General features: G+C 45.2%; 1 protein-coding gene across 7 annotated transcripts in view; it reads right to left on the bottom strand.

Annotated features, from left to right (window-relative positions):
- TP53BP1 (tumor protein p53 binding protein 1) overlaps positions 1-24895 on the bottom strand; it is a 105504-nt gene that overhangs the window by 63855 nt on the left and 16754 nt on the right. For 6 of the 7 annotated variants that reach the window (XR_013622490.1, XR_013622488.1, XR_013622489.1 and 3 more), the window contains exons 3-9: positions 24271-24385; positions 24059-24155; positions 23798-23958; positions 13662-13749; positions 6612-6709; positions 4422-4672; positions 2635-4132 (exon numbers count right to left, since the gene is read on the bottom strand). Coding sequence is in view for 4 of the 7 variants with exons in the window: in XM_068106086.2 (XP_067962187.2) it covers positions 2635-4132; positions 4422-4672; positions 6612-6709; positions 13662-13749; positions 23798-23958; positions 24059-24155; positions 24271-24385 (2308 nt within the window). In the remaining 3 variants the exon portion in view is untranslated. The remainder of the gene's footprint in view (positions 1-2634; positions 4133-4421; positions 4673-6611; positions 6710-13661; positions 13750-23797; positions 23959-24058; positions 24156-24270; positions 24386-24895) is intronic. The other variant, XM_068106088.2, reaches the window with a different exon arrangement.

Below are 24895 nucleotides of genomic sequence, written 5' to 3'. Positions count from 1 at the left end.
CGTGATGATTCCATCGAGAGTGAACATATAAAACAAAGCATTGTGTCTGGACATTGTACTCGGGAACAAAAAGGAAAAGACAGCATTGATGATTGAGATATCACTACCCAGCGATTTTGGCATAAACAATGCAGAAATCAAGAAAATGCCGAAATACCAGGATCTCAAAAATGAGGTCAAGAGATCTTGGAAGCTGAAGAGCATCAAAATTGTACCAGTGATAATTGCAGCAACAGGAATGATAAAGAAGAACCTCACTAAGATTTTGAAAACCATCCCCAGGAATATTACCACAAATGAACTACAACTGGAGGCAATCCGTGGTTCGGTGCTGATCCTGAAAAGAGCCCTTGGAACAAAACTCTGAAAAAGTTGAACAGTTTGGTCCATGAACTGTGTGCTCCCTTACCGAAGAAGAGATGTTTACTTTGAGTCTGGAACCAACCAACCAACGCACGCACACACATTATACTAGCCGAAAGCACCCGGCATTGCCCGGGTTCTTTTTGAATGAATTTACTACTATAATTCAGCTTTTACTCGTGACCGTAGAAGATTGACTCCTATAATTCAGCTCAGCTTTTAATTGCGAAATGGTCCCAGCCCGGCCGATTTTTTGTATCAGAGGTTTCCTCCTATCTTTCACCGTTCAGGAGATTAGCTTGCGCAGACAAACAAACAAACAAACAAAAACTTTCTTTTATATATATATAGAAGATATATTCACGGTACTTATCCCATCGAATCTGTGTGAAGGTGCGAATATCTTGTTTCTTAACAGATGATATGCGCATGGCACAGTTGATCCGATTTTTGCTTTCCATGGAGGGACGCCATTGCTCGATAAATATAGTGCCTTTCGTGAGAATACTGGCTGATGATTGGCTGGGTGTCAATACTACACCGCGCGACCAACTGACTGCCCCGTGAGTGGATACGCTACAAGAAAATAGTGCTAATTATTAACGGCAAATACTTAGTGTTAGACAAAATTCATGATGCAAACTTTATATATTGATGAGAAAATATGTTTCTGAAATGTATTCAAGCGAAGATAAGTTGCACCCTTTTAATGGAATGAAACTGAACAAGCGTTATGCCGAGGTCCCCCGTCGGTGAAGTGATGCGAGTTGACAAAGTGGAAGACGCAAGGCGGCCATCTTGGATTTTGACGTGGCGACTCAATTTTCAATAGCGTTCTTCCTTATGCCAAGATACACCCACACACCAGATGAGAAGTTGGTACTTCGCTTATTTTTCAAGATATTCTGCTCACAAGGTTCAGACATACATGGCGGCGGCCATCTTGGATTTTGACGTGGCGACCCAATTTTCAATAGGGTTCTTCCATATGCCTAGTTGCACCCACACACCAAATTAGAATTCGGTCCTTCACTTACGCACGCACGGACGGACGGACATATTTCGCTCACAAGGTTCAGACATATATATGGTGGTGGCCATCTTGGATTTTGACGTGGTGATCCAATTTTCAATAGCGTTCTTCCTTATGCCTAGATACACCCACACACCAGATTAGAAGTTGGTACTTCGCTTATTTTTCAAGATATTCCGCTCACAAGGTTCAGACATACATGGCGTCAGACATACATGGCGGCGGCCATCTTGGATTTTGAAGTGGGTTGCACCCACACACCAAATTAGAATTCGGTCCTTCGCTTATGCACGCACGCACGTATGTACGCACGCACGTACGGACACATGGACGGAGGGGAAAACCATAGTCCCCCTTTCGCTCCGCGGTGCGACGGGGGACATAAACGAAAGCAATAAAACATATTCAGTAACAGTGACGTCACTCCCATGTGACGAGTGTCATGACATCATTGCAGGGTTTCCCACTGCTGCTCAATCTTATTCACGGTATACTGGTGCCATAATGGGGATGTAAGTGCCTGCCTGCCTTTCCTTTTTCAAATATTGTTCATCGTATTGTACTGAAAAAAACGGTATGAAATGGGATGCTGGAGATTTCATCAAATTTTTTTTTTTCTTTTAATGGGATGATCACGTAAAAGACAGAACACCTGGTGAGCCTGATCACCACATCTGGCCGATCATCAGTAGATTTCTAATGGGTGGTTTCCCCATCATTTTGGAGGCAAATTTGTTGGAAGCCTCTTGCCTCTACGGGGCTCTGTGGCACCAGCCCCTCTACGGGGCTCCCTGGCACCAGCCCCTCTACGGGGCTCCCTGGCACCAGCCCCTCTCCGGGTTTTCCTGGAACCCGCACCTCTCTGGAGTGTTGTGAGACCTGTGCTTCTCCGGGGTTCCCTGGCACCTGCAATGTTGTCCCTTTTTTTTCCTTTGTTTTCCCTCACCCTCTATTTTCTTTTCAGGGGCAATTTTGACTGGATAACAGGTGAATCGCCCATCACTCCCCTTTATTTAGTTGATGCTTACTGCACCAAATTTACTTCGTCAGTGTGCAAAATTTACCTCCTCTTTATTGATTATTTGAGGAGCTGCAACAAATCAATCTCGCACATTGTAGACAATATGATATATGCCCTTCGACTTCGAAAAAGTGTAGTGTGGTAAAATAAGCAAATTTAAGTGAGAAAATATAACTATGGTCAAGGGTTGTGAAAGCAGGGAATCACTTTGCCGTACCACTGGAGGAAGTAGATGAAGAGTGCAGCTGGTTCAAGGTTTCTGACTCAGAGGGAGGTTGTTCTGCCACCAGTTTTTGCTGAACCGAGTCCAGACTCTTTGTACAGCCAGGATCAGTTCTATCAACCTGAGCCGGCACGTGCTGCTGATATCTCTCCACAGAAGACACATTGTGCGACACTGAGACGACATTGCTTGTGAGATTATCAACTTTCTGTAAAACGAACGTGTCTTTGAATGTCCGCAATTTAGGTTGCAACTTTGAGTTATTTTGGTTGTTGAAATCTACTTTGTCCAAGCTCTCATTGGTTGAAGAAATTCGGGCTGGAGCATTTTCTTCAAGTGACCGTTGAGCTGTTCGTTCCTCCTTGGCTGAGGCTTCTGCTAACAAATCTTTTTGGGCATCTGCTCCTGATGTTAAAGCCCCATCGTTTTCTCTGCTGATATCCTGCACTCTTCGCAAATTGCCACTGGTCACGTCACATGTGATCTCACCCTCAACACCAGTGCCACCACCAACTGCTTTCTTTCTTCCAATGTTTGCATTGCTATCTTTTGGTGACAAGGATTGGCTGAAGGACTCTGGTTGGGACTGAGACAAAAAGAGGCAAAGCTCAACATCTTCTTCCTCTGTTACTTCAGCTTCCATAGGCTCCTCCATATCCTGCAGTATTGCAGCACCATCAGCTATTGGTCTTGAATTCGAATTGTTCTCCTCATCTTCACCTTCAACGTATACTTCCTGGGCTTTTGAAAACGCGTCCACTTTAGCACTCTGTGCCTCAGCCAAACATTCCTGAGCTTCGGGAGATGTCTTCGTTTCGGAAAGTGCACCCTTTTTGGAAAGATCTCTGCTGACCCCTGGATCCGTCACACTGTATTCTCCTACGATGATTACAGAACTGTCGCTTGCAAAAGAATCGTGCTCTTTAGCTTTTCTACTTGAATCCTCCGCTCGGATGGAATTTGAAAGGGCTTTACATCCCGTCCCAACTGATTCACTACAACCCGATTCTTGTTCACTTTTGGGCGACTGCTCTGTTCTCACAGGAGAGTAACTTCGTTCCTCAGCTTCAACTGCTTCAATCTGAGTTTCATGATCTTCCCCAGCAGCCTCATCTTCCTCATTTGGTATTCCTGAGGCAAGCGAATTCTCAGATGACAGATGAAGATTTAGTGATACCTCCTTGGGTGACTGATTCTCTAATTCAGCTACCATTTTGTCTTTTTGAAAACTGTGTGAAAAATGATGCTGCTCTAAAACAACTGGCTCTGAAATTTGTTTCAACAAGACTTCCCCTTTTGTACCACCATCAGATAACTGACTACCTGTCAATAATTCAGAATTAGCGTCCTTCCGCAAGCTCGGCTGTTCATGACTAGATTCTTCAGGAGATAGATAGAGGTTTAGTGGGGGTCCTTGTGTGGCCTTTGCATGTTCAACATTTTCCTTTGCTGCTATTGGCTCTGGTTCGCAGGGTGTTGGAAGGAAAACGTCCTGCAGAGGCACCAGTCAACAATCAAAGCAAAAATGATATAAACCAGAAACACAAACATGGGTAAAACATCGTGTACTTTGGCACACTTTTGACAAGTGTGTGCTAAAAAAAAATACGTTCTTCGTGAACACGCATTAACACATAATGAAGTAGGCACGTCTTCGACTACATTGCTACAAAAATAATACAATCAAGGTAAATTGTGCTGAAAATTCACTTTCTGGTGGCACATCAAGTGCATTATGGAATGTGCAAGGAGGTAGAATAGTAATGCTCCAGGTAACTCACATGCGATAGCTCAGGCTCCGAGTGTGCCACACAGGATGTTCTAAGTGTACAGCTAGCGGTGGGAGTGGGACTGTCAGACTGCACTGCTCGAACCAGCGCACAGGCCTCAGGAGATTTTACCGGCTGCTCAGCATTATCAAGAGAGGCAACAGGATAAGGTTCTGTCTCCATTGTCTCCACAGCATCAGGCCCAAAGTCACCGGATAAGGTATGGGGCACAGGTTCCTGAACATCCATTGGTTCCTCATTGTCTGGGGCAAAGGAACATGATGTACTGTCTGTTGCATACAATGTACCACACAATAAACGTTCCCCTCTGCCACAACCACAACCCTGATGGTAAATGTGAAGGAGGGCATTACTGCAATGTTTGCGTAGCAGCAGAGAACTTCTTTACAATTAGTAGTGTGTAAGACAATTGATTAAAGCAACAAATATAACATATTCCATGTAAAATCAACACAAATTTGTCAATTGTGTTGAAATTTACAAATAGCCTCTGACCATGTTTTAGACAACAATCACAAAAATTAATTCAGCAGATTTCAGCCAATATATGGCTCTTCTGCAAAGGTGAACAGCTAGTAGTGGCTGCATGAGTGGCATACTATGCATCGTGAGTAAGATGGATGAACAACAACATATGGTCCTCCACATTCCCAATAAGTCACAGTTCTTGAAGACATATACTCTTCATAATATAACCATGCTCGGTGGCATAAGGAGTCAAGTGTCCGCTATGAGTCCGGAAGGTGGGTGGTTGGAAACCGATCCCAGCAGAGTTATACCAAAGACTTTAAAAATGGCAAGTGCTGCTTCCTTGTTCACTGCACAACATTGAAAGGATAGAGTATGCATAAAATCCTTTAATAGGCATCCATGGAGAAGAAATGTCTCCTTAATTGCCCCCACCTGAGTGCAGAGAGAACAGCAACATCATAAAGATGTTGTCACTTGTACCAAGAGTGCCCTTGGACGTTACTTCACTTCCCCCAAGCTCTAACGGCTGTTTGGCTCAAGACAAGTCCGGTGCTCACATGTATTTGTCTACAATGTGCGAGATAGATTTGTTGCAGCTCCTTAAATAATCAATAAAGAGGAGGTAAATTTTGCACACTGATGAAGTAAATTTGGTGCAGTAAGCATCAACGTCCTAAATAAAGGGGAGTGATAGGCGATTCACCTGTAAACCAGTCAAAATTGCCCCTGAAAAGAAAATAGAGGGTGAGGGAAGAAGAAGAAAAAAAAGAAAAAAGAAAAAAAAGGGGACAACATTGCCGGTGCCAGGGAACCCCGGAGAGGCACAGGTCTCAACACTCCAGAGAGGTGCGGGTTCCAGGAAAACCCAGAGAGGGGCTGGTGCCAGGGAGCCCCATAGAGGGGCTGGTGCCAGGGAGCCCCGTAGAGGGGCTGGTGCCAGGGAGCCCTGTAGAGGGGCTGGTGCCAGGGAGCCCCGTAGAGGGGCTGGTGCCAGGGAGCCCCGTAGAGGGGCTGGTGCCAGGGAGCCCCGTAGAGGGGCTGGTGCCAGGGAGCCCCGTAGAGGGGCTGGTGCCAGGGAGCCCCATAGAGGGGCTGGTGCCAGGGAGCCCCGTATAGGGGCTGGTGCCACGAAGCCCCGTTGAGGGGCTGGTGCCAGAGAGCCCTGGAGAGGGGCTGGTTCCAGGGAGCTCCGGGGAGGCGCTGGTGCCAGGAAAACTCAGATAGGGCCAGCATCCCAAATCATAGCTTTTATCGATTAAGCTCTTGTCAGCAAAAGGCGTACAATTAAATGTGGCCTAATCTTGTAATCTTGCTGAATTACAGTTAAGAAATCAAACTTTGATGTGAAGCTAAGTTTACAATGTCTAACTTGTAAATTTACAACTGGGCACCACCCTCTTCTTTATAGGTTTATCATAAACATCGCACACTTGCAGGATGGCGAGTACTCTTGGCACCGCGCAGCTCACTCGTTTTGGACCAGGTTCAAGTTTCAAGTGACTCTAAACCTAGTACCTGCGACAAGTGGTCCGAGAGTGCACCGGTGGTGCATGCATTGATGTGTGATATTAATACGGTTTAGAAGTTCGCATGTGAATGCCTACATCCAAGATTAAATCAAAAAGGCAGTTGATATCATTGACAGACACCATTGTACCATGTTGAAGTTTACTAAAAACGTTTTTTACATTCTGGAATCGATTAAATTACCAATGTTCATTATCTGGCTGTGGAATATTGGTGAAGAAGTTGCAGCAACTCTTGAGCTGCAGGCATTTGGAGATGGAGCAATGATGTCTTCGTACATGCTGCAGGATACAGAAACATGGTAGTGATCGAAGCAGCAATTAAAAATTAATAACTGGGTTAAGCTATTTGATATAACCTGAACACATTTGAACGTTGCGATTCCAGGTTAAAATGACAAACACTGCATATGTATCCATATAATGGAAGACGGGGCTCTGCTAAGGTGGACAAGAAAATCAATGGATCTCAGAGCTCGTCATGAGCAAAATGCAGACGAGTCTCCAAACTTTCTCAGAGGTGAGCAGAGGAAAGTCATTAAATTTTCTTGAAAAGTCAAAACCATTCAATCACAGATTAACAATTACTATACTCATTGAAACGTAATATTTAACACCATTGAAAGTATTATCCCATTGTACAACAATGAAAAATAAAGTTGTCAGAATTTGGTAACAGTAAAAGGTGGTGATGACGACGTACCTTTGCCCATGGGTAGAGCTTTCATTGTATCTGAGTGATGTTCACAGACTTTACAGTGCAGATGTACCACATAAGATTTATGTGTTTTGGTCATATTTCCATTTTATTCCAAAACACTGAGTCAGTTAATTGTCCCAATGTTAATTATCCGTATAAATGTCGACATGGACACAGAATTGTCTTTCGCCATGCCTGTAAATTTTGTGATGCCCACACATACGTATTGAGAATGTTGCCGTCGAATACCAGCAAATCTCAGTGAAATGAAAATGGCGGATCGACAGTAGCTGGCGGATGAAGAGAGGACATCAAGGTAGACTTGGAGACGGTGGCAGGGATTCTCGTAGCTCCACACGGTCTCCACGTTTTCAAAGTTAAGTCTGTTCACAATTGTATTTTGTCGAAACTGTATTTATCTTTCAGTGTGTGAAGTTATAGTGTGCACCTTGGAAGTTTCTCGGTGTTTATCTTTCATAAATTAATCGTCTGTTTGCCGCGTCGCGAGCAAGGCCTTTGCCGCATCGCGGGCGATTTGAAATCGAAGTTAAGTAATTGTTCCCATTTGTATTTTCGTTATAACTGTATTTATTTTATGGTGTGTGTACGTATATTGTGTCCCGACGAAGATTTTCGGTGCAAATCTTTCATACCTGTATTGAAAATCGTGTTAATTCGTGTCGTGTCTTGAGGCCTTGTACAGTGTACACTGTACAACCTTGAGGCTTTGTTTTTCTCTCAGCGGTCCGTCGTTTGTGATCCAATAACTTTCGTTCTCTGTTTTCCCAGTCTTTTCACCCCATAGCCTACTTCCTTGTGTAAATCTCAACTCAAAAACAAAAAAAACAAACAACAACAAAAAAAAACATTAAACAAAAACAAAAAACAAACTTATTCGTTCGTTCGTTCGTTCTTCGACAACATGTTTCTCCCCCATTTCCCCAAATAGTTTTCACTGTTATTAACCTTCAATGTTTACACTTTCCCCTCAAGTTATGTATTCCGTCATATATTATAACACCTTTTTCTTCTTCTTCTTTAAAAGGCTGCTTTCGACTTGCTCACCAAATCTATTCATCCCAAAAAAAAATTCCATCTCCTATAGTGCCTTTTTTCTACATTCCTTAAACTCTCCTGCACTCCATCCTCCATCCAGCATCCTTAAACGTATTTTTAACTCGAAGGTCACAAGAAACTCATTTTGCAATAAATGTTCGTTTCCCATTAATCGTACACTTTCTAAAATCAAATCTCACCCCTCCCCTCCAAATCTTCCCCATACCCCTCCCCTCCAAATCTTCCCCATCACCCCTCCCCTCCTAATCCTCCCCATCCCTTTCAAATCTCCCCCCTTGCCCCCTCCCTCCTAAACTACCCCCTCACCCCTCCCCCCCCCACCCCTCCCCTCCCCTCCCCTCCTAGACTCCTCCCTCACCCCTCCCCTCCAAATCTCCCCCATATACCATCCCTTTCAAATCCCTCCCCTTGTCCCTTCCCTCCCAAACTCCCCCCTCACCCCTCCCCTTCAAATCTCCCCACCCTCATTTCTTCTCAATTTCCCCCCTCTCACTCCCCCTCCTCAAAGCGTCCTCCCCGCTTCTTCCCCCTTCCAACTCTCACCTCCATCTCCCCCAACCTTCTGCCTCGCTCTTCCCCCTCCTCAAATAACACCTCATTGTGCCTCACCCAATCACCATCAAACGTTTTGTCCGCCCCATCCTTCCCTTTCTCCGAGCTATTCTGAAATCTCTGACACACCTTCAATAGCTCTCCCTACCTCTTACCCTACCCCTCCTCCCCCCTGTTCTGTATCCGATGCTCCCCCTTCCTCTTCATTAACGGTATGGACCTCAAACATCCGAGGCCTTCGTTCAAACTTAACTGATCTCTCCATACAGGTTGCTTCTGTCAAACCAGACGTGATCTGCTCAACAGAAACTTTCCTCCTTCATGATGTCTCTGATTCCTTAGTATCTCTCCCGGGCAACTCCCTCCTCCGGTATGATAGACCTGAACCTTGTCCTGGAGGTGGGGTTGCTATCTTTATCAAAAACTCTTCCTCACTCGCCCTGCACTGCACTCTCTCTACCTCACCCCCAGGAATACCTCTGGCTACGGCTTCCCCTTCGCTCCCACCTCTTGTTCATATGTGTGTTATACCGTCCACCAAACAGTGATGACTCCATCTACATCTCGCTGTCTGATAATATGGACCAACTTCTATCTACTCATCCCAACTCTCTCTTCCTCATATGTGGTGATTTCAACTGTCATCATGCCAGTTGGCTGGGTGTGGGTACCTCTCTCACCAGCCATGGCTCCTCAGCAAAGGACTTCTGCGACTCACTGGGACTGACACAATCTGTCAATTTCACGACACGGATCTCAGTCAACGGGGCATCTTCTCTTCTGGACTTGGTTGACTAACTTCCCTGAAAATGTCTGCTGCTCTTCTTCTGCTCCAATCGGATCATCTGATCATGTCCTTGTTAAAGTGGACATCTCTCTGGCATCCTCAGGGAGCCTGCTCAGCGTCGACGAGTCTGGCATTTCACTCAGGCCAACTGGCATGGTCTTCAAGCAGCCATCAATCATCTGGACTGGTCTTCCATCTCTACCACCTCTGACATAAACTCATCCTGGGAATTCTTCCAAAGTAAATTGCTCTCTCTCATGCACAGATTTATCCCATCTCGTCTTCAGTTGTCATACCCTTCCTCCCGTCCATGGTACACGGAATCTTGTGGTGAGGCTGTTGCCCAGAAACAACTTGCCTTCGTCTCCTGGAAAGCAAATCCAACGGAAGGAAATCTCATTTCCTTTCACAAAGCCCGAAACAAGTGTGTGTCCACCCTCAGGAGAGCCAGGAAACAATATCTCTCCGTTCTCAAGACCGAACTCTCTTATCTGTCTCCCTCTTCCAAATCCTGGTGGCGTCTGGTCAAATCCGTTTCTGGTGTTTGTTCCCCATCCATCCCCTCCCTTACCTCAAATGGCTACACAGCTGACTCCACACATGAAAAAGCTGAATGCCTCAACTCTGTGTTTGCCTCTAAATCTTGTCCCAAACCCATCCCTCTCTGTACCCACCATACCCAGTCGTACCCAGCTGCTCCTGGACTCCGTGTCCTTTCCTCCTGACAAGGTGGAAAAGTTTCTGTCAACCCTCGACTCTGATTCTGCAACTGGACCTGACGGCATCAGCGCACGGGTCATAAAATCCTGCTCTGCCGCTCTATCTCACCCTCTCTCTGTTCTCTTCACCCTCTCTTTTGCTCAAGGTCAACTGCCATCTGCTTGGAAATCAGCCAACATCACCGCTTTGCACAAAAAAGGTGCAAAAACAGATCCTAGCAACTACAGACCAATCAGCCTTCTCCCAATTATCAGCAAAGTCATGGAATCCATCATTGCTTCAGATATGAAATCTTTCCTCTTCTCCAATGGCTTGATCTCTGATCATCAATTTGGTTTCAGACCAGCTCACTCTACTCTGGACATGCTGCTTCTGCTGTCTCAACAATGGATGGAGGTCCTCAATGCCAAACAGGAAATTAGAGCTGTCTCCCTCGACATATGACGTGCCTTCGATACGGTCTGGCACCCCGCTCTGCTCACCAAACTCTCCTCCTTTGGTATCCATGGAAATCTCCACGCATGGCTGGCGGACTTCCTCTCTAGTCGTCGTCAACGTGTGGCCCTGAATGGGTTTCTCTCATCTCCTCTTCCTGTTCAGGCTGGAGTTCCCCAAGGCAGTGTTCTGGACCCTGTGCTTTTTCTGGTCTTCATCAATGATCTCTCTGACTCTCTTGAAAATCCTCTCTCTCTCTTTGCTGATGACTCCACTCTCTGCCGCTCCATTCCTCTTCCCTCAGATCGGCAGTCTGCAGCCTCCCCACTCTCTGAAGACTTGGACAAAATCACAGACTGGTCAAACAAGTGGAACATGTCTTTCAATCCTGACAAATCTCACACTCTTACTATGTCTCTCCGAAAAGATCGACTCGACAACCCTCCCATCTACTTTCTCAACAATCCTCTCCAAGAAGTTCTGTCGCTCAAGCTTTTGGGTCTCACTAACTGCCATGATCTTTCTTGGGAAAACGAAATTTCCAAGCTGGCCTCCAAAGCCAGTCGCCGACTGGGCATCCTCCGTCGTGCGAAGTCCTTCTTCGGCACACCTGAGCTCCTCACCACATACAAGGCTTTCATCCGCAGCTCAATGGAATACTGTTCTCCCCTATGGGCCGGTGCTCCTGCCTCACACCTAGCTCGGCTTCACGCTGTTGAAACCAAAGCTTTCAGAATTATTGGAATCTCCCGCGATGACGCCATCTCCGAGGGCCTTTCACTTAATCACCGCAGGCAGGTTGGTGGTCTTTCAGTCTTCTACCGACTCCTCTCCGGCCTTGCTCCCCCAGCTCTCTCTGGGCTCTGTCCCCCAAATATTCCTGCAGGTCGCACAAGATCTGCCTGCAACCCTCTTATGGTTAAACTGCCAAAATCAAGACTCTCTGCTCACCTTCACTCCTTCACTCCTTCATTCCTTCATTCCTCTTTTCTCCCACCTCTGGAACAAACTCCCTCACTCTCTTCAATCCCACTCCTCCCTCCAGGTCTTTAAAACGGCTGTTCACCACCATCTCTTATCTTCCTCAATCCAAAACCTTGATCTTTTCTACCCCCGCTAATTTCACCCCAAATCCACTTTTTTGAGGTGACTTTTGACTTCTTTCCTGGAAGTCCTTCGTGTCCTTGCGTTTTATACCTATCCTGCCTCCCTCCAGGCCCTCTCCCTCCAAAAACATCTCCCGATGTCCCTGCTCTCAAATGTTGTGTTTGTGTGCTTCCTCCCCTTCTCTCCCCATCTTGTCGACCACTCCCCTTTTTATATACTTTGTTTGCTTGTTTGTTTGATAAAATGTTAGCTCTTTCACGAGCCTCGATTCTGTATACAAAAAAAAAAAAAAAAAAAAATGACAAAATAGTCTCCAGCATTAAAGAGTAGCTGGCATACAGCTCAGCACAGACAGCTTGCTGTCTGATGGGCCGCTAGTTATTCATATTGTTACATTTGTAGGGGGTAGGCAATGATTATCTTAGTCCAGGTAGAATTGCATAGGTAGTGTGCTCCGACTGTCGTGAAGAAGAAGAAACCCCATGTATCATAAGTAGGGATCCGGTAGACCGTATGTCGTGTCAGCGCGTATCTTCGTTCCCATCACTAGGGGTGGGGTATGTTAATTAGTTCGGGATTATAGGTAATTCATCCCCTGTATGTAATGGCCTCTGTTATTTTTCCTCTGTTCCTTATGACACCATCAGCACACACACACAAAGCCAGGAAATCACGCATTTATAACACTAAATAAAAGCAACCGGAACAAGACGTCCAACAACACCGCTGGTGCTGCCAGCAGTCACATCGCAACACAAGCAGGCAGGTCTGGGAGGCCACGTCCCCGAAGAGCAGTGATTGGTCAGGACACCAAGAGCGATGAGATGGCACTAGCTCATAGGAGCGAACACGCAGACGTCGTAGGATGGCATCAGAGCCTTGAGTACAAAGAAGTTGGAGGGCGGATATTTTGTATCTCTCGGGTCCTGGAGGTGTTGATGGAAGGCGGACACATTTGCGTGCTCTCATTTTATGGGTTTGGTGGCGAGCGGTCGTCTCCCACGACATTTTCTCCCCTCTTGACTCCATCACATCTTCTGGCTTTGGTGGTGAATGGTCACTATTTCATATCTTGCCCTGCTTCCGGATTTCATGGCGAGCGGTCGGAGTTCATAGCGCTCCTGCGCGAGGGGAATTCATTGACGAGCGGGGACGAGGAGAACGGGCGAGGCCTGCTGACTTCGTGCTCAGCGGAAAGAGATGCTGACTGCACAGGAGGCCTAGTTCCCGCTCGCGGCAGCGCAGCCTGTGGTTCCCACGCAAGGACGTGGAGGCCTGTGACGAACCGGCTCGATTCCTGATGAGGTTCAAGATCCGCTCAGAGCTAAGTGCCCACAAACGAACGCATTTATTTTCACAGTTATTTTTCCCGTTGTCTCTACCGGTATTCAAGTCTGTACGGGGACGTCCTATTTAGGATCTTATTTTGCCGTGCTTTATTCTGTTACCGGCTTTTCTTCAATAAAGCCAGTATTTTTGTACAGTTAAATCCCGTGGCGGTTTGGGTTAATTGTTGCAGGTTCGAAGATTGCCGGTTGACCTGTGAAGGTAAGCGCTCGCGGCTCTTCCCCCCCCTCGCACGTATAACGAATGTACGCCATTGGATTGAACGCCTTGGAGTGAAAGCTCGTTTGGTCATCCGTGTCGCCCTGCGTTGCTCACTACAGGGTAGAAATGCAACAATATGAAACATCTGAATTAGAAACTTTGACATATTCATGAGAGTATATGTGAGGATAAGAAAAGATGATCAAAATTAACAAGAGTACATCACAGTTCAAAATGACCCCATGCAGTTATTTAATGGAAAACTAACATTTTAGAAAGGGTTTCATATATGATGATGGAAAACTCACTCCATTGAGAGCATTTCTTGCACAGGAATCGGCAGAACGTGGTCTGGAGAAGAAGGGCAGTGCTGCTGCGGAGGGTTGTCCACACCACCTTGCAATGAAAGTGTCCAAATCAGAAATAAATAAAGTGACAAGTCGGCAAGTATCCAATAAATAAAACATGGGTGGAGGGGAGGGTGGAGAATGGAGCAGGGGGTGGGGGTTATATCGAAATGCGTTCATTCCTTTACATATTTACTTTTCAGCAAACAAAAACTTCAACCAGAATTCGATATCACATATTTATATGTAAGAACATGCACATCAATGTCATGAAAGATAAATTATTGCGGTAAAGAAGCCCTTTTGGTCAAAAATAAAGAACAAGGTTTTAAAAACAATTTTCCTGCCAACATATTGAGGAAGCCTTACAAAATTATTCATCCCAACTCACTGTTCCTCATCTGTGGCAATTTAAATTGCCAACATGACCGATTGATTGATGGCCGTCAGCTCTGCAACAACCAGCGATGGCATTTTAGCTAAGGCTTTCTTTTTTAATTACAAGAGAAGCTCAGGAAAGCGCAAGTGTATGCTCCCAGTCCATCACCTCAAACGGCATTACTGCAGACTCTGCCCAACATAAGGCAGAATCTACATTGTTTTTGCCTCCCCATGTAGCCACTGTTTACTGGACTCTGCGTCCTTCTCACTTGGTATGGTAGAGAAAGTTCTGTCCGGCCTTGACACTGCTTCCACTCTGGGCCCAGGTATTGGCAGTGCCCATGTTCACAAATCCTGCTCTGCCATTCTCGCTTCTTCTCGATCATTATGGCTCCCAAAAGACCCAATTTGAACCAACCAGACAAGAAGAGGAGGAAAACAATGACCATGGAGGTCAAACTTGATATCCTGAAAAAAATTATCATCAGTTTCTGCTTCATCTTCATCTTTGGCCAGGCAATATGGCGTGAATGAATCAACCATTAGGACGGTACGGAAGGCCGAATATAAAATCCGTTGCAGCGTTCAGGCAGGAGCCTCCATCGCAACATCATACGTTAGCAGGAGAGACACCCTTGTTGAAAAAATGGAGAAAAGATTGAGTGTCTGGATCGAAGATCAGAACCAGGAAAACTGCTCCAGTGGATGGGCCCATTACAAGAAGAAAGGCCATTAGCATCTACAATTACCTGAAGAAGGGAATTTATACATACGATGATACAAGTCGCCACCTGCCGTCATCGTGATCGCAGTTCGATTTTACATTCTGGAACAATTGCGACAAAAACGGCCGGCGTTTTCCCAAAGATTTTGATATCCTGAAATTCGGATTTGATTACATGGAAGAAGAAGAAGTAGAAGAACTGTTCAAGTCCCATGGAGAAGAACTGTCCACTAAAGAACTTGAAGAACTTGTGACCCAGACGTCTCATGAAGAAGACAATGAAGAATATGATGAAGAGCCAGAAAAGGCAGAATTAACCACCAAACTGCTGGAGGAGCTCTTCAAGGCAACAAAAACTGCCCAAGAAATTGATGTAAGCATAGATCCTTTTGTGGAAAGCAGCCTGAAGTTCAAGTGGGCCAGAGAATCAGCTTTAAATCCATTCACAGAACTTCACAGGGAGTTAAAACATAAGGCAAAGCAAGTGCATATGACACAATTCTTTAAACCTACTTCAACAGCTACCAGCAGCAATTCAACCCCTTCCACCAGCACTTCCACACCATCCACCACCAAATCACCCAAACCTCCAACAACCACCTCACAATAAGGTGAGTTATTTGGCAAAAATACAGTACTATTATGATACTAACACTTATTTTAATGTATATTTAATAATGCTGCACCACTCCATACAAAGAAACATGTAAAAAAAACAACAACAAAGGCTGTGTTGTCAGTTTTTTGGGAGCCTGGAACATATCCCCAATTTCCCCATACGTTTAATGATTCCTCCAACGCGAATTCCTCCAACACGAAGCTATCCCAGAACGTATCCCCCACGTTGGAGGAAGCTTTACTGTCTGTATTGTTACGGATTCATCACTTCCGCCTATGTGGTTTTCATCTACTTGAAGCATTTTTAAGTTTCAGGTACTAATACTGTCACGGTTTCAGTGTGAAATGGAGATAACTGTCTTCAAAGGTAAAAATAGTGTTTCAGAAGAAAAACGAAATGGGTGAAGAAGAAACCGGAAGAAAAGAGGCGGGCGATGGGAATCGAGAGAGATCGGAGAAGAAGGGGGTTTCTCTGCTTCTTGGTGGTGAGCGAACCTTTTGGACATTGGTCGCGAGCGAATGTTGGTTTCCCCGGGAAAGGGGTTCCCATGACAGTGTCGTTATTGCAGTTGCAATTAAACCTGCGTGACGGGTTTTGGTTCCGAGAGTGAATCATCGTTGGAGAACAAGCTGACGCCTCCATTATCGGCCGGTCCTCCATTTCACCTCGCACAAGCCATTCGCCCTGTTCTACGTGTGTGTCGTGGGTTTTCCCGGAGCGACCTCAGCGTGGGAACCGCCGATTGTTCATGTTGGCCTCATTGTCGGGTGAACGGAAGGTGTGAGTTTTCTTCTTTTTTTTTGTATACTGAATCAAGGCTCGTGAAAGAGCTAACATTTATTTCACAAACAAATCAACCAGACAAACAAAATATATAAAAGAGGGAGAGGAAGACAAGATGGGGAGAGAAGGGGAAGCACACAAACACAACATTTGAGAGCAGGGAGATGTGTGGGAGGGAGAGGGCTTGGGGGGAGGAGGCGTGGGAAGGGGGGGGGGGGGGGGAGGTATGAAACACAAGGAGACCAAGGACTTCCAGGACAGAAGTTGGTATTTCAAAAAAATGTAGGATTTGGGGTGAAATTAGCGGGGGTAGAAAAGATCAAGGTTTTGGATGGGGGAAGATAAGAGATGGTGGTGAACAGCTGTTTTAAAGACGAGGAGGGTGGAGTGGGATTGAAGAGAGTGAGGGAGTTTGTTCCAGAGGCGGGAGAAAACAGGAATGAAGGAGTGAAGGTGAGCAGAAAGTCTTGATTTTGGCAGTTTAACCATAAAAGGGTTGCAGGCAGATCTTGTGCGACCTGTAGGAATATTTGGGGGACAGAGCCCAGAGAGAGCTGGGGGGGCAAGGCCAGAGAGGAGTCGGTAGAAGACGGAAAGACCACCAACCTGCCTGCGGTGAGTGAGTGAAAGGCCCTTGGAGTTAGCTTCATCGCGGGAGATTCCAATGATTCTGAACGCTTTGGTTTCAACAGCGTGAAGACGAGCTAGGTGTGAGGCAGGAGCACCAGACCAGAGGGGAGAACAGTATTCCATAGAGATGCGGATGAAAGCCTTGTATGTGATGAGGAGCTCAGGTGTGCCAAGGAAGGACTTCGCACGACGGAGGATGCCCAGTCGGCGACTGGCTTTGGAGGCCAGATTTGAAATGTGGTTTTCCCAGGAACGATCATGGCAGATAGTGAGACCCAAAAGCTTGAGTGACAGAACTTCTTGGAGAGGATTATTCAGAAAGTGGATGGGAGGGTTGTCCAGTCGGTCTTTGCGGAGAGACATCGTAAGAGTGTGAGATTTGTCAGGATTGAAAGACATGTTCCACTTGTTTGCCCAGTCTGTGATTTTGTGCAGGTCTGCAGAGAGTGAGGAGGCTGCAGACTGCCGATCTGAGGGATGAGGAATCGAGCGACAGAGAGTAGAGTCGTCAGCAAAGAGATAGAGAGGATTTTCAAGAGAGTCAGAGAGATCATTGATTAAGACCAGAAAAAGCACAGGGTCCAGAACACTGCCTTGGGGAACTCCAGCCTGAACAGGAAGAGGAGATGAGAGAAACCCATTCAGGGCCACATGTTGACTACGACTAGAGAGGAAGTCCGCCACCCATGCGTGGAGATTTCCATGGATACCAAAGGAGGAGAGTTTGGTGAGCCGAGCGGGGTGCCAGACCGTATTCGAAGGCACGTGAAATGTCAAGGGAGACAGCTCTAATTTCCTGTTTGGCGTTGAGGACCTCCATCCATTGTTGAGAAAGCAGAAGCAGCATGTCCAGAGTAGAGTGACCAGGTCTGAAACCAAATTGATGGTCAGAGATCAAGCCATTGGAGAAGAGGAAAGATTTCATATCTGAAGCAATGATGGATTGCATGACTTTGCTGATAATTGGGAGAAGGCTGATTGGTCTGTAGTTGCTAGGATCTGTTTTTGCACCTTTTTTGTGCAAAGCGGTGATGTTGGCTGATTTCCAAGCAGATGGCAGATGACCTTGAGCAAAAGAGAGGGTGAAGATAGCAGCGAGGGTGAAGAGAGCAGAGAGAGCAGAGAGAGGGAGTGAAAGAGCGGAAGAACATGATTTTAGGGCCCGTGGGCTGTGGCCGTCAGGACCAGTTGCAGAATCAGAGTCGAGGGTTGACAGAAACTTTTCCACCTCGTCAGAAGGAAAGGACACGGAGTCCAGGAGCAGCTGGGTATGACTGGGTACGGTGGGTACAGAGAGGGATGGGTTTGGGACACAAGATTTAGAGGCAAACACAGAGTTGAGGCATTCAGCTTTTTCATGTGCGGAGTCAGCCGTGTAGCCGTTTGAGGTGAGGGAGGGGATGGATGGGGAACAAACACCAGAAACGGATTTGACCAGACGTCACCAGGATTTGGAAGAGGGAGACAGATAAGAGAGTTCGGTCTTGAGAACGGAGAGATATTGTTTCCTGGCTCTCCTGAGGGTGGACACACACTTGTTTCGGGCTTTGTGAAAGGAAATGAGATTTCCTTCCGTTGGATTTGCTTTCCAGGAGACGAAAGCAAGTTGTTTCTGGGCAACAGCCTCACCACAAGATTCCGTGTACCATGGACGGGAGGAGGGGTATCACAACTGAAGACGAGATGGGATAAATCTGTGCATGAGAGAGAGCAATTTACTTTGGAAGAATTCCCAGGATGAGTTGATGTCAGAGGCGGTAGAGATGGGAGACCAGTCCAGATGATTGATGGCTGGTTGAAGACCGTGCCAGTTGGCCTGAGTGAAATACCAGACTCGTCGACGCTGAGGAGGCTCTCTGAGAATGGTCAGAGAGATGTCCACTTTAACAAGCACATGATCAGATGAGCCGATTGGAGCAGAAGAGCAGCAGCAGACATTTTCAGGGAAGTTCGACATAACCAAGTCCAGAAGAGAAGATGCTCCGTTGACTGAGATCCGGGTCGGGAAATTGACAGATTGTGTCAGTCCCAGTGAGTCACAGAAGTCCTTTGCTGAATAGCCATGGCTGGTGAGAGGTACCCACACCCAGCCAACTGGCATGGTGACAATTGAAATCACCACATATGAGGAAGAGAGAGTTGGGATGGGTAGATAGAAGTTGGTCCATATTATCAGACAGCGAGATGTAGATGGAGTCATCACTGTTTGGTGGACGGTACAACACACATATGAACAAAAGGTTGGAGCGAAGGGGAAGCCGTAGCCAAAGGTATTCCTGGGGGTGAGGTGGAGAGAGGGCAGTGGAGGGCGAGTGAGGAAGAGAGTTTTTTTATAAAGATAGCAACCCCACCTCCAGGACGAGGCTCAGGTCTATCATACCGGAAGAGGGAGTAACCTGGGAGAGATACCAAGAAATCAGAGACATCATGAAGGAGGAAAGTTTCTGTTAAGCAGATCACATCTGGTTTGTCAGAAGCAACCTGTATGGAGAGATCAGTCAAATTTGAGCGAAGGCCCCGGATGTTTGAGGTCCATACCGTTAATGATGAGGAAGGGGGAGCATCGGATACAGAACAGGGGGGGGGGGGGAGGGGGAGGGTAAGATGTGGAAGAGGAGGAAGAGGTAGGGAGAGCTGTTGAAGGTGTGTCAGAGATTTCAGAATAACTTGGAGAAAGGGAAGAATGGGGCGGACAAAAGGTTTGATGGAGATTGGGTGAGGCACAGTGGGGTGTTATTTGAGGAGGGGGAAGAGCGAGGCAGAAGGTTGGGGGAGATGAAGGTGAACTTTGGAAGGGGGAAGAAGCAGGGAGGACGCTTTGAGGAGGAGGGGTGAGAGGGGAGTCTAGGAGGGGAGGAGCAAGGGAGAGTCTCGGAGGGGAGGGGTGTGGGGGGAATTTAGGAGGGAGGGGAGGGAAGGGGCAAGGGGGAGATTTGAAACGGATGGGTGATGGGGAAGATTTGGAGGGGAGGGGCAAGGGTGTAGATTTGGAGGGGAGAGGAGATGGGGAAGTTTTGGAGGGGAGGGGTGATGGGGAAGTTTTGGAGGGAAGGGGTGATGGGGAAGATTTGGAGGGGAGGGGCAAGGGGGAAGATTTGAAAGGGATGGGTGATGGGGAAGATTTGGAGGGGAGGGGCAAGGAGGAATATTTGAAAGAGATGGGTGATGGGGAAGATTTGGAGGGGAGGGGTAAGGGGGTATATTTGGAGGGGAGGGGTGATGGGGAAGTTTTGGAGGGGAGGGGGGATGGGGAAGCTTTGGAGGGAAGGGGGGATGGGGAAGATTTGGAGGGGAGGGGAGAGATTGGATTTTGAAAAGTGTACGATTCATGGGAAACGAACATTTTTTGCAAAATGAGTTTGAGACCTTCGAGTCAAAAATACGTTTGAGGACGCTGAAGGAGGGCTGGAGGGCTGGAGAGTTTCGGGAATGTAGAAAAGAGGAACTGTAAGAGATGGAATTTTTTTTTGGAATGAATAGATTTGGTGAGCAAGACGAAAGCATCCTTTTATAGGAGAAGAAGAAAAAGGTGTTATAATATATGACAGAATACAGTTCGACAGGGGAAAGATTAAACATTTCTAACCACGTGATCGCGTGATCACGAACAACGTGAACGAAGAACGAACGAACAAATAAGAACAACAAATAAACGAATAAGAACTGAGAAGGAAATATTTTTTTGGGGGTTTTTTTTTAGTTGAGATATTAAACAAGGAAGTATGGGTGAACGACTGGGACGAAACAGAGAACGAAAGTAATTGCGGCGCATTCGACGAACCGCTGAGAGAAAACAAAACCACAAGGTCGGAGACGGTAGCCTAAGCCTACTAGTACTAGTACTAGGCCTCAGAATACGCGACACGAATTAACCGACGATTGTGTATACATGTATGAAAAATTAACACCGAAAAATTTCCTAAAGACACGCTATAGGTACACACACCGAAAGATGGATACAGTCTCGACAAAACACAATTGTGAAAAAATTACTTAGCTTCGAAAGCGTGAGTGCATGGAACAGCTTCGAAAAACGTGACCTCCAATCTTGCACATGCGCAAAGTCATGCGCAAAGTTTCCACTCACCTTTTGGGTGAATCATTACCGGACCGACTTCGGCCCGACCTCTCGCCAAGCGGCTATTCTGCAGCTTTGACTGTCAACCGACCTGGGTTCAGGTCCCCGTACGACCTTTTCGTGTTGATCGCCAGAGCGGGGATCGACTTTGGCCTTGTGTCGTGACACCGTGACTTTGGGGTGTGTTACAGTTCACTCACGTCGGAGTACTGCGAGTTATTGATTAAGGAAATATTGGTGGTACCATCATATGAATTGTGTGGTTTATGATGTGCAAGTGAGAGTTTCCTTGTACTTGCGTTAAGTGTTACTAGCAACGGTACCCGCCCTATGGGCGGGGCTTCAATTGGGAAGCCCAAATGAAAAGGTAAAATGTCAAAAATTGAAGGCTTTTTAAATTTTAAACGATTCATATAAACATCCGTTGAATCATATCACACGCAAATCATGAAAATCTAAACAGTATCTTTAGAATTTCAATAAAAGCCACATCACTGTTCATATCGGTAAATATTATTCCATCGTGTTTCAAATCGTGATCGATACACTATGATCGTGATGATCGTGATCGTGAATCGTGATCGATAATCGTGTTCACAATCGCTATGTCGTATGTACTCCCGATACGTGTACCAAATTCCCGATACGTGTAACTGTACCAAATCAACAGTAAAAAGGATTTTGAGCTGATAGCTGTTACGGCCTTGGCAAGATCAATGGAGACAGCGATCTGTTAGCGATCGATGGAGACATGTTGCTTTCCCGGGTGCAGCCGTTTGTGCGTCGTCACAATGAGAACAATGAACGTCATGCGAATGCGAATGTTATGCGGGAGTCCAAACCTGAGAATGCTGGAGATTAAAGCTGAAATTGGGAAAACTAAATAGCCTATTTTACTCTTGGAGATCCCAGGATTATCCACCCAAAATATCTTTGCGATCGGTTCAGCAGTTTTTACGGTACCTTCAAACAGACAGACAGATGGACATTTAGTGAATTATAGTAAGATTATTGTGTGAGTTTGAATACAATAATTTGTGTTGTATCAATTGCTTGGTGTGGTTCTACCATTGGTCATTGGGACACACACATAATCGTACATCTTTCTGCCATGACTCCTTTCGAAGCTCGGAGGTACACCGTGGCCCGGGTTTGGGGAGGAAGCATGTAACAGTATGCATGTATCTGTAATTTTTGTGCTCCAACCAAATGAGCGAACGTCATGACGTCATCGCCATGCATGTCCGCATTGCCTGCAAAGCTCCAGGGGAAACATCTAGCAGTGCGTCATAATGAATATATGATAATGACTATATGATAATGCAATAATGACTGATATATTTATATATATATTTATATATTTATATATATACACATATATATATATATATATGTACATATATATATATATATATATATACATATATATATATATATATATATACATATATATATATATATACATATATATATATATATACATATATATATATATATATACATATATATATATATACATATACAGTGAACCCTCGTTTATCGCGGGGGTTACGTTCCAGAACCCCCCGCGATAAACGAAAATCCGCGAAGTAGCGACCATATTTTTTTATTTTTTTTATATATATTTTAAAGCATTATGAACTCCCCACACTCTTATTAACCTTTCCCATACTCTTATAAACACTTCCTATACTCTTAAACACTTTTTACACTCTTAAACATACGTAATTTTAACAACATATAAAATTCTAATGGGTACTCACCATTGAAGATACTGTAGCTACCCATGGGTTCCCCAAGCAAGACCAGCATCAGAATCTCCTTGCTCCAGCCGGTGACGTCACCGGCGGGGATTCCCGGCGCGAGAGTGGCTGGTCACGTGACCGCTAAAGCGTGCCGCGCTTTGCGGGTATAATCAGCTACACCTGTTGATCACGTGACCACCGATTCACCGAAGCACGCCACGCTTGAGAGGCGTGGCTTTCGGTTTCTGGTTGTGCTTTATAATGCAGCCCGATAAATGGGCTTTTCAGTGTTCCCGAGTTGGTTTTGAGAATAAATATCTTCTCGGACGAGTTTGTGTCTTGCCCGTCATTTCGTCCGTATCAAGCAAGAGCCCCGGCTCTTCAATACTACAACTTGCGTGATGAAGATGATGATGAATTAGCTGTGCAGTACTGATGACGATGAAGGTGATGACGATGATGAATGTACTGGCGTTTTCCATACGCATGACTCTTTGTCTACCCTTCTACTGTACACTATGTACAGTATTTTATTTCTTGTAATATGTTTTAAATACTGTATTTTTCTTATTTCTTTACGTTTTTTAATTTTTTAGGCTAGAAAATGCTTATTTTACCACAAAAATATTTAAAATAATAGTATATAAAAATACATTTATACCGCAAAATCCCGCGATATAGCGAAAAATCCGCGATATAATTTTACATATACTAGCGAGAAAAAACCGCGATGTACCGAATCCGCGAAAAGTGAACCGCGATATAGCGAGGGATGACTGTATATATATACATATATATATATATACATATATACATATACATATACATATATACATACATACATACATATACATATATATATACATATATACATACATACATACATATACATACATACATACATACATACATACATACATACATACATACATACATACATACATACATACATACACACACAACATGTGTTTTAACTTTTTCAGAAAATGTGAGGGGAAATTTATTCGTGCTTTCACAAAAAGGGGAAGTAATTTACCAGTTTTGCCAATAAATGTGGGGATGTGGGGTCCTCCAAGCACCACTGTTGGCTCCTTGTTTGATTTCAAGAAATGGAACGATTTGTGTGTCAAAATGTACCTTTCGCTTTTTCTTTTGATAACATTTCATCTTGCGTGCAGGGTACCATTACATCGTTGGCTGCTTCTGCATGGGGGCTGCAGGGATGGGAACTCTGCAAGTGGTTTCCTTCGATTAATGACCCAGCCTGGAGTAAAATGTGTGTATCTTCACAAAGTGTGCTGCAAGCGACAGTGATGGTGGTGACAATAAATTTCAACAAATGTTTTAATACTCAAATCTCCATTAAAGGTGTTGTTCAAATGATTAGGCCAGGATTACCCCTCAGTGTTGGTTGAACTCTTCGCGTACTGAACGACAGAGTTGAAATTGTCACAATTGATGTTCTTGTTGTCATCTGTAGAAGTTAATGTAGCATCTTGAGGGGAGGCAAGATCATAAAAGGGTACTTAAATAATAATTCAAAAACTTTTACACTTCCATCCAACTAAAATATCAAACAAAAGGCCATCGTCACATTCATGCCACTTCACCTGGCTCAGATTTGTCTGGCTCCACACCAGTGGATGCAAGTCCATCATCTAAGTGCTTGGTACAATCCAATGTTCTCCTTCCTTGATCCTCTTGAAGATTATTCATGATGGGCTCCTAAGAAAATGTAAAATAAAAAAGTGTAATTCCTTTAAACTAGAATGGCACTCAGAGTGCACACTGCACAGTCTCGCCTCGCATGTTCATTCTCAACAAAAATATCGTTAACTGAACACGTCACTATCATGGCCCACTGCTATTATGGCCTATATACCTGTATTATCCATGCGCCGTAATGTGTCATCGTTTATTGCATGTGTTATGAACATCATACATTTAATTCCTCACTCCCATTGGATCATATATCAGATATATGAAGTTTCAGATTTTTGGAATAAGGATTCAATTCAACCAATTATGGCGGAAATACAACTTATCCGATGACGTCATCGTTATCATCCTATAAACCGCATGGGGGTTGACTGATGGCACATACCAAGTTTTCATATTTTTCGTTGAGCGGTTTTGGAAAAATGTTGTCCAAATATTTTCCTTTAATCCAATATGGCTGCCATACAATGTGACCGATGATGTCATAAATGCAATTCTTCGCTCACATCGGGTCAT

This window comes from Myxine glutinosa, chromosome 2 (assembly GCF_964187855.1).
Source record: "Myxine glutinosa chromosome 2, kmMyxGlut1.1, whole genome shotgun sequence".
Lineage (NCBI taxonomy): Eukaryota > Metazoa > Chordata > Myxini > Myxiniformes > Myxinidae > Myxine > Myxine glutinosa.
The sequence above is the reverse complement of the archived record's forward strand: the minus strand, read 5'-3'. Positions and strand labels throughout refer to the sequence as shown.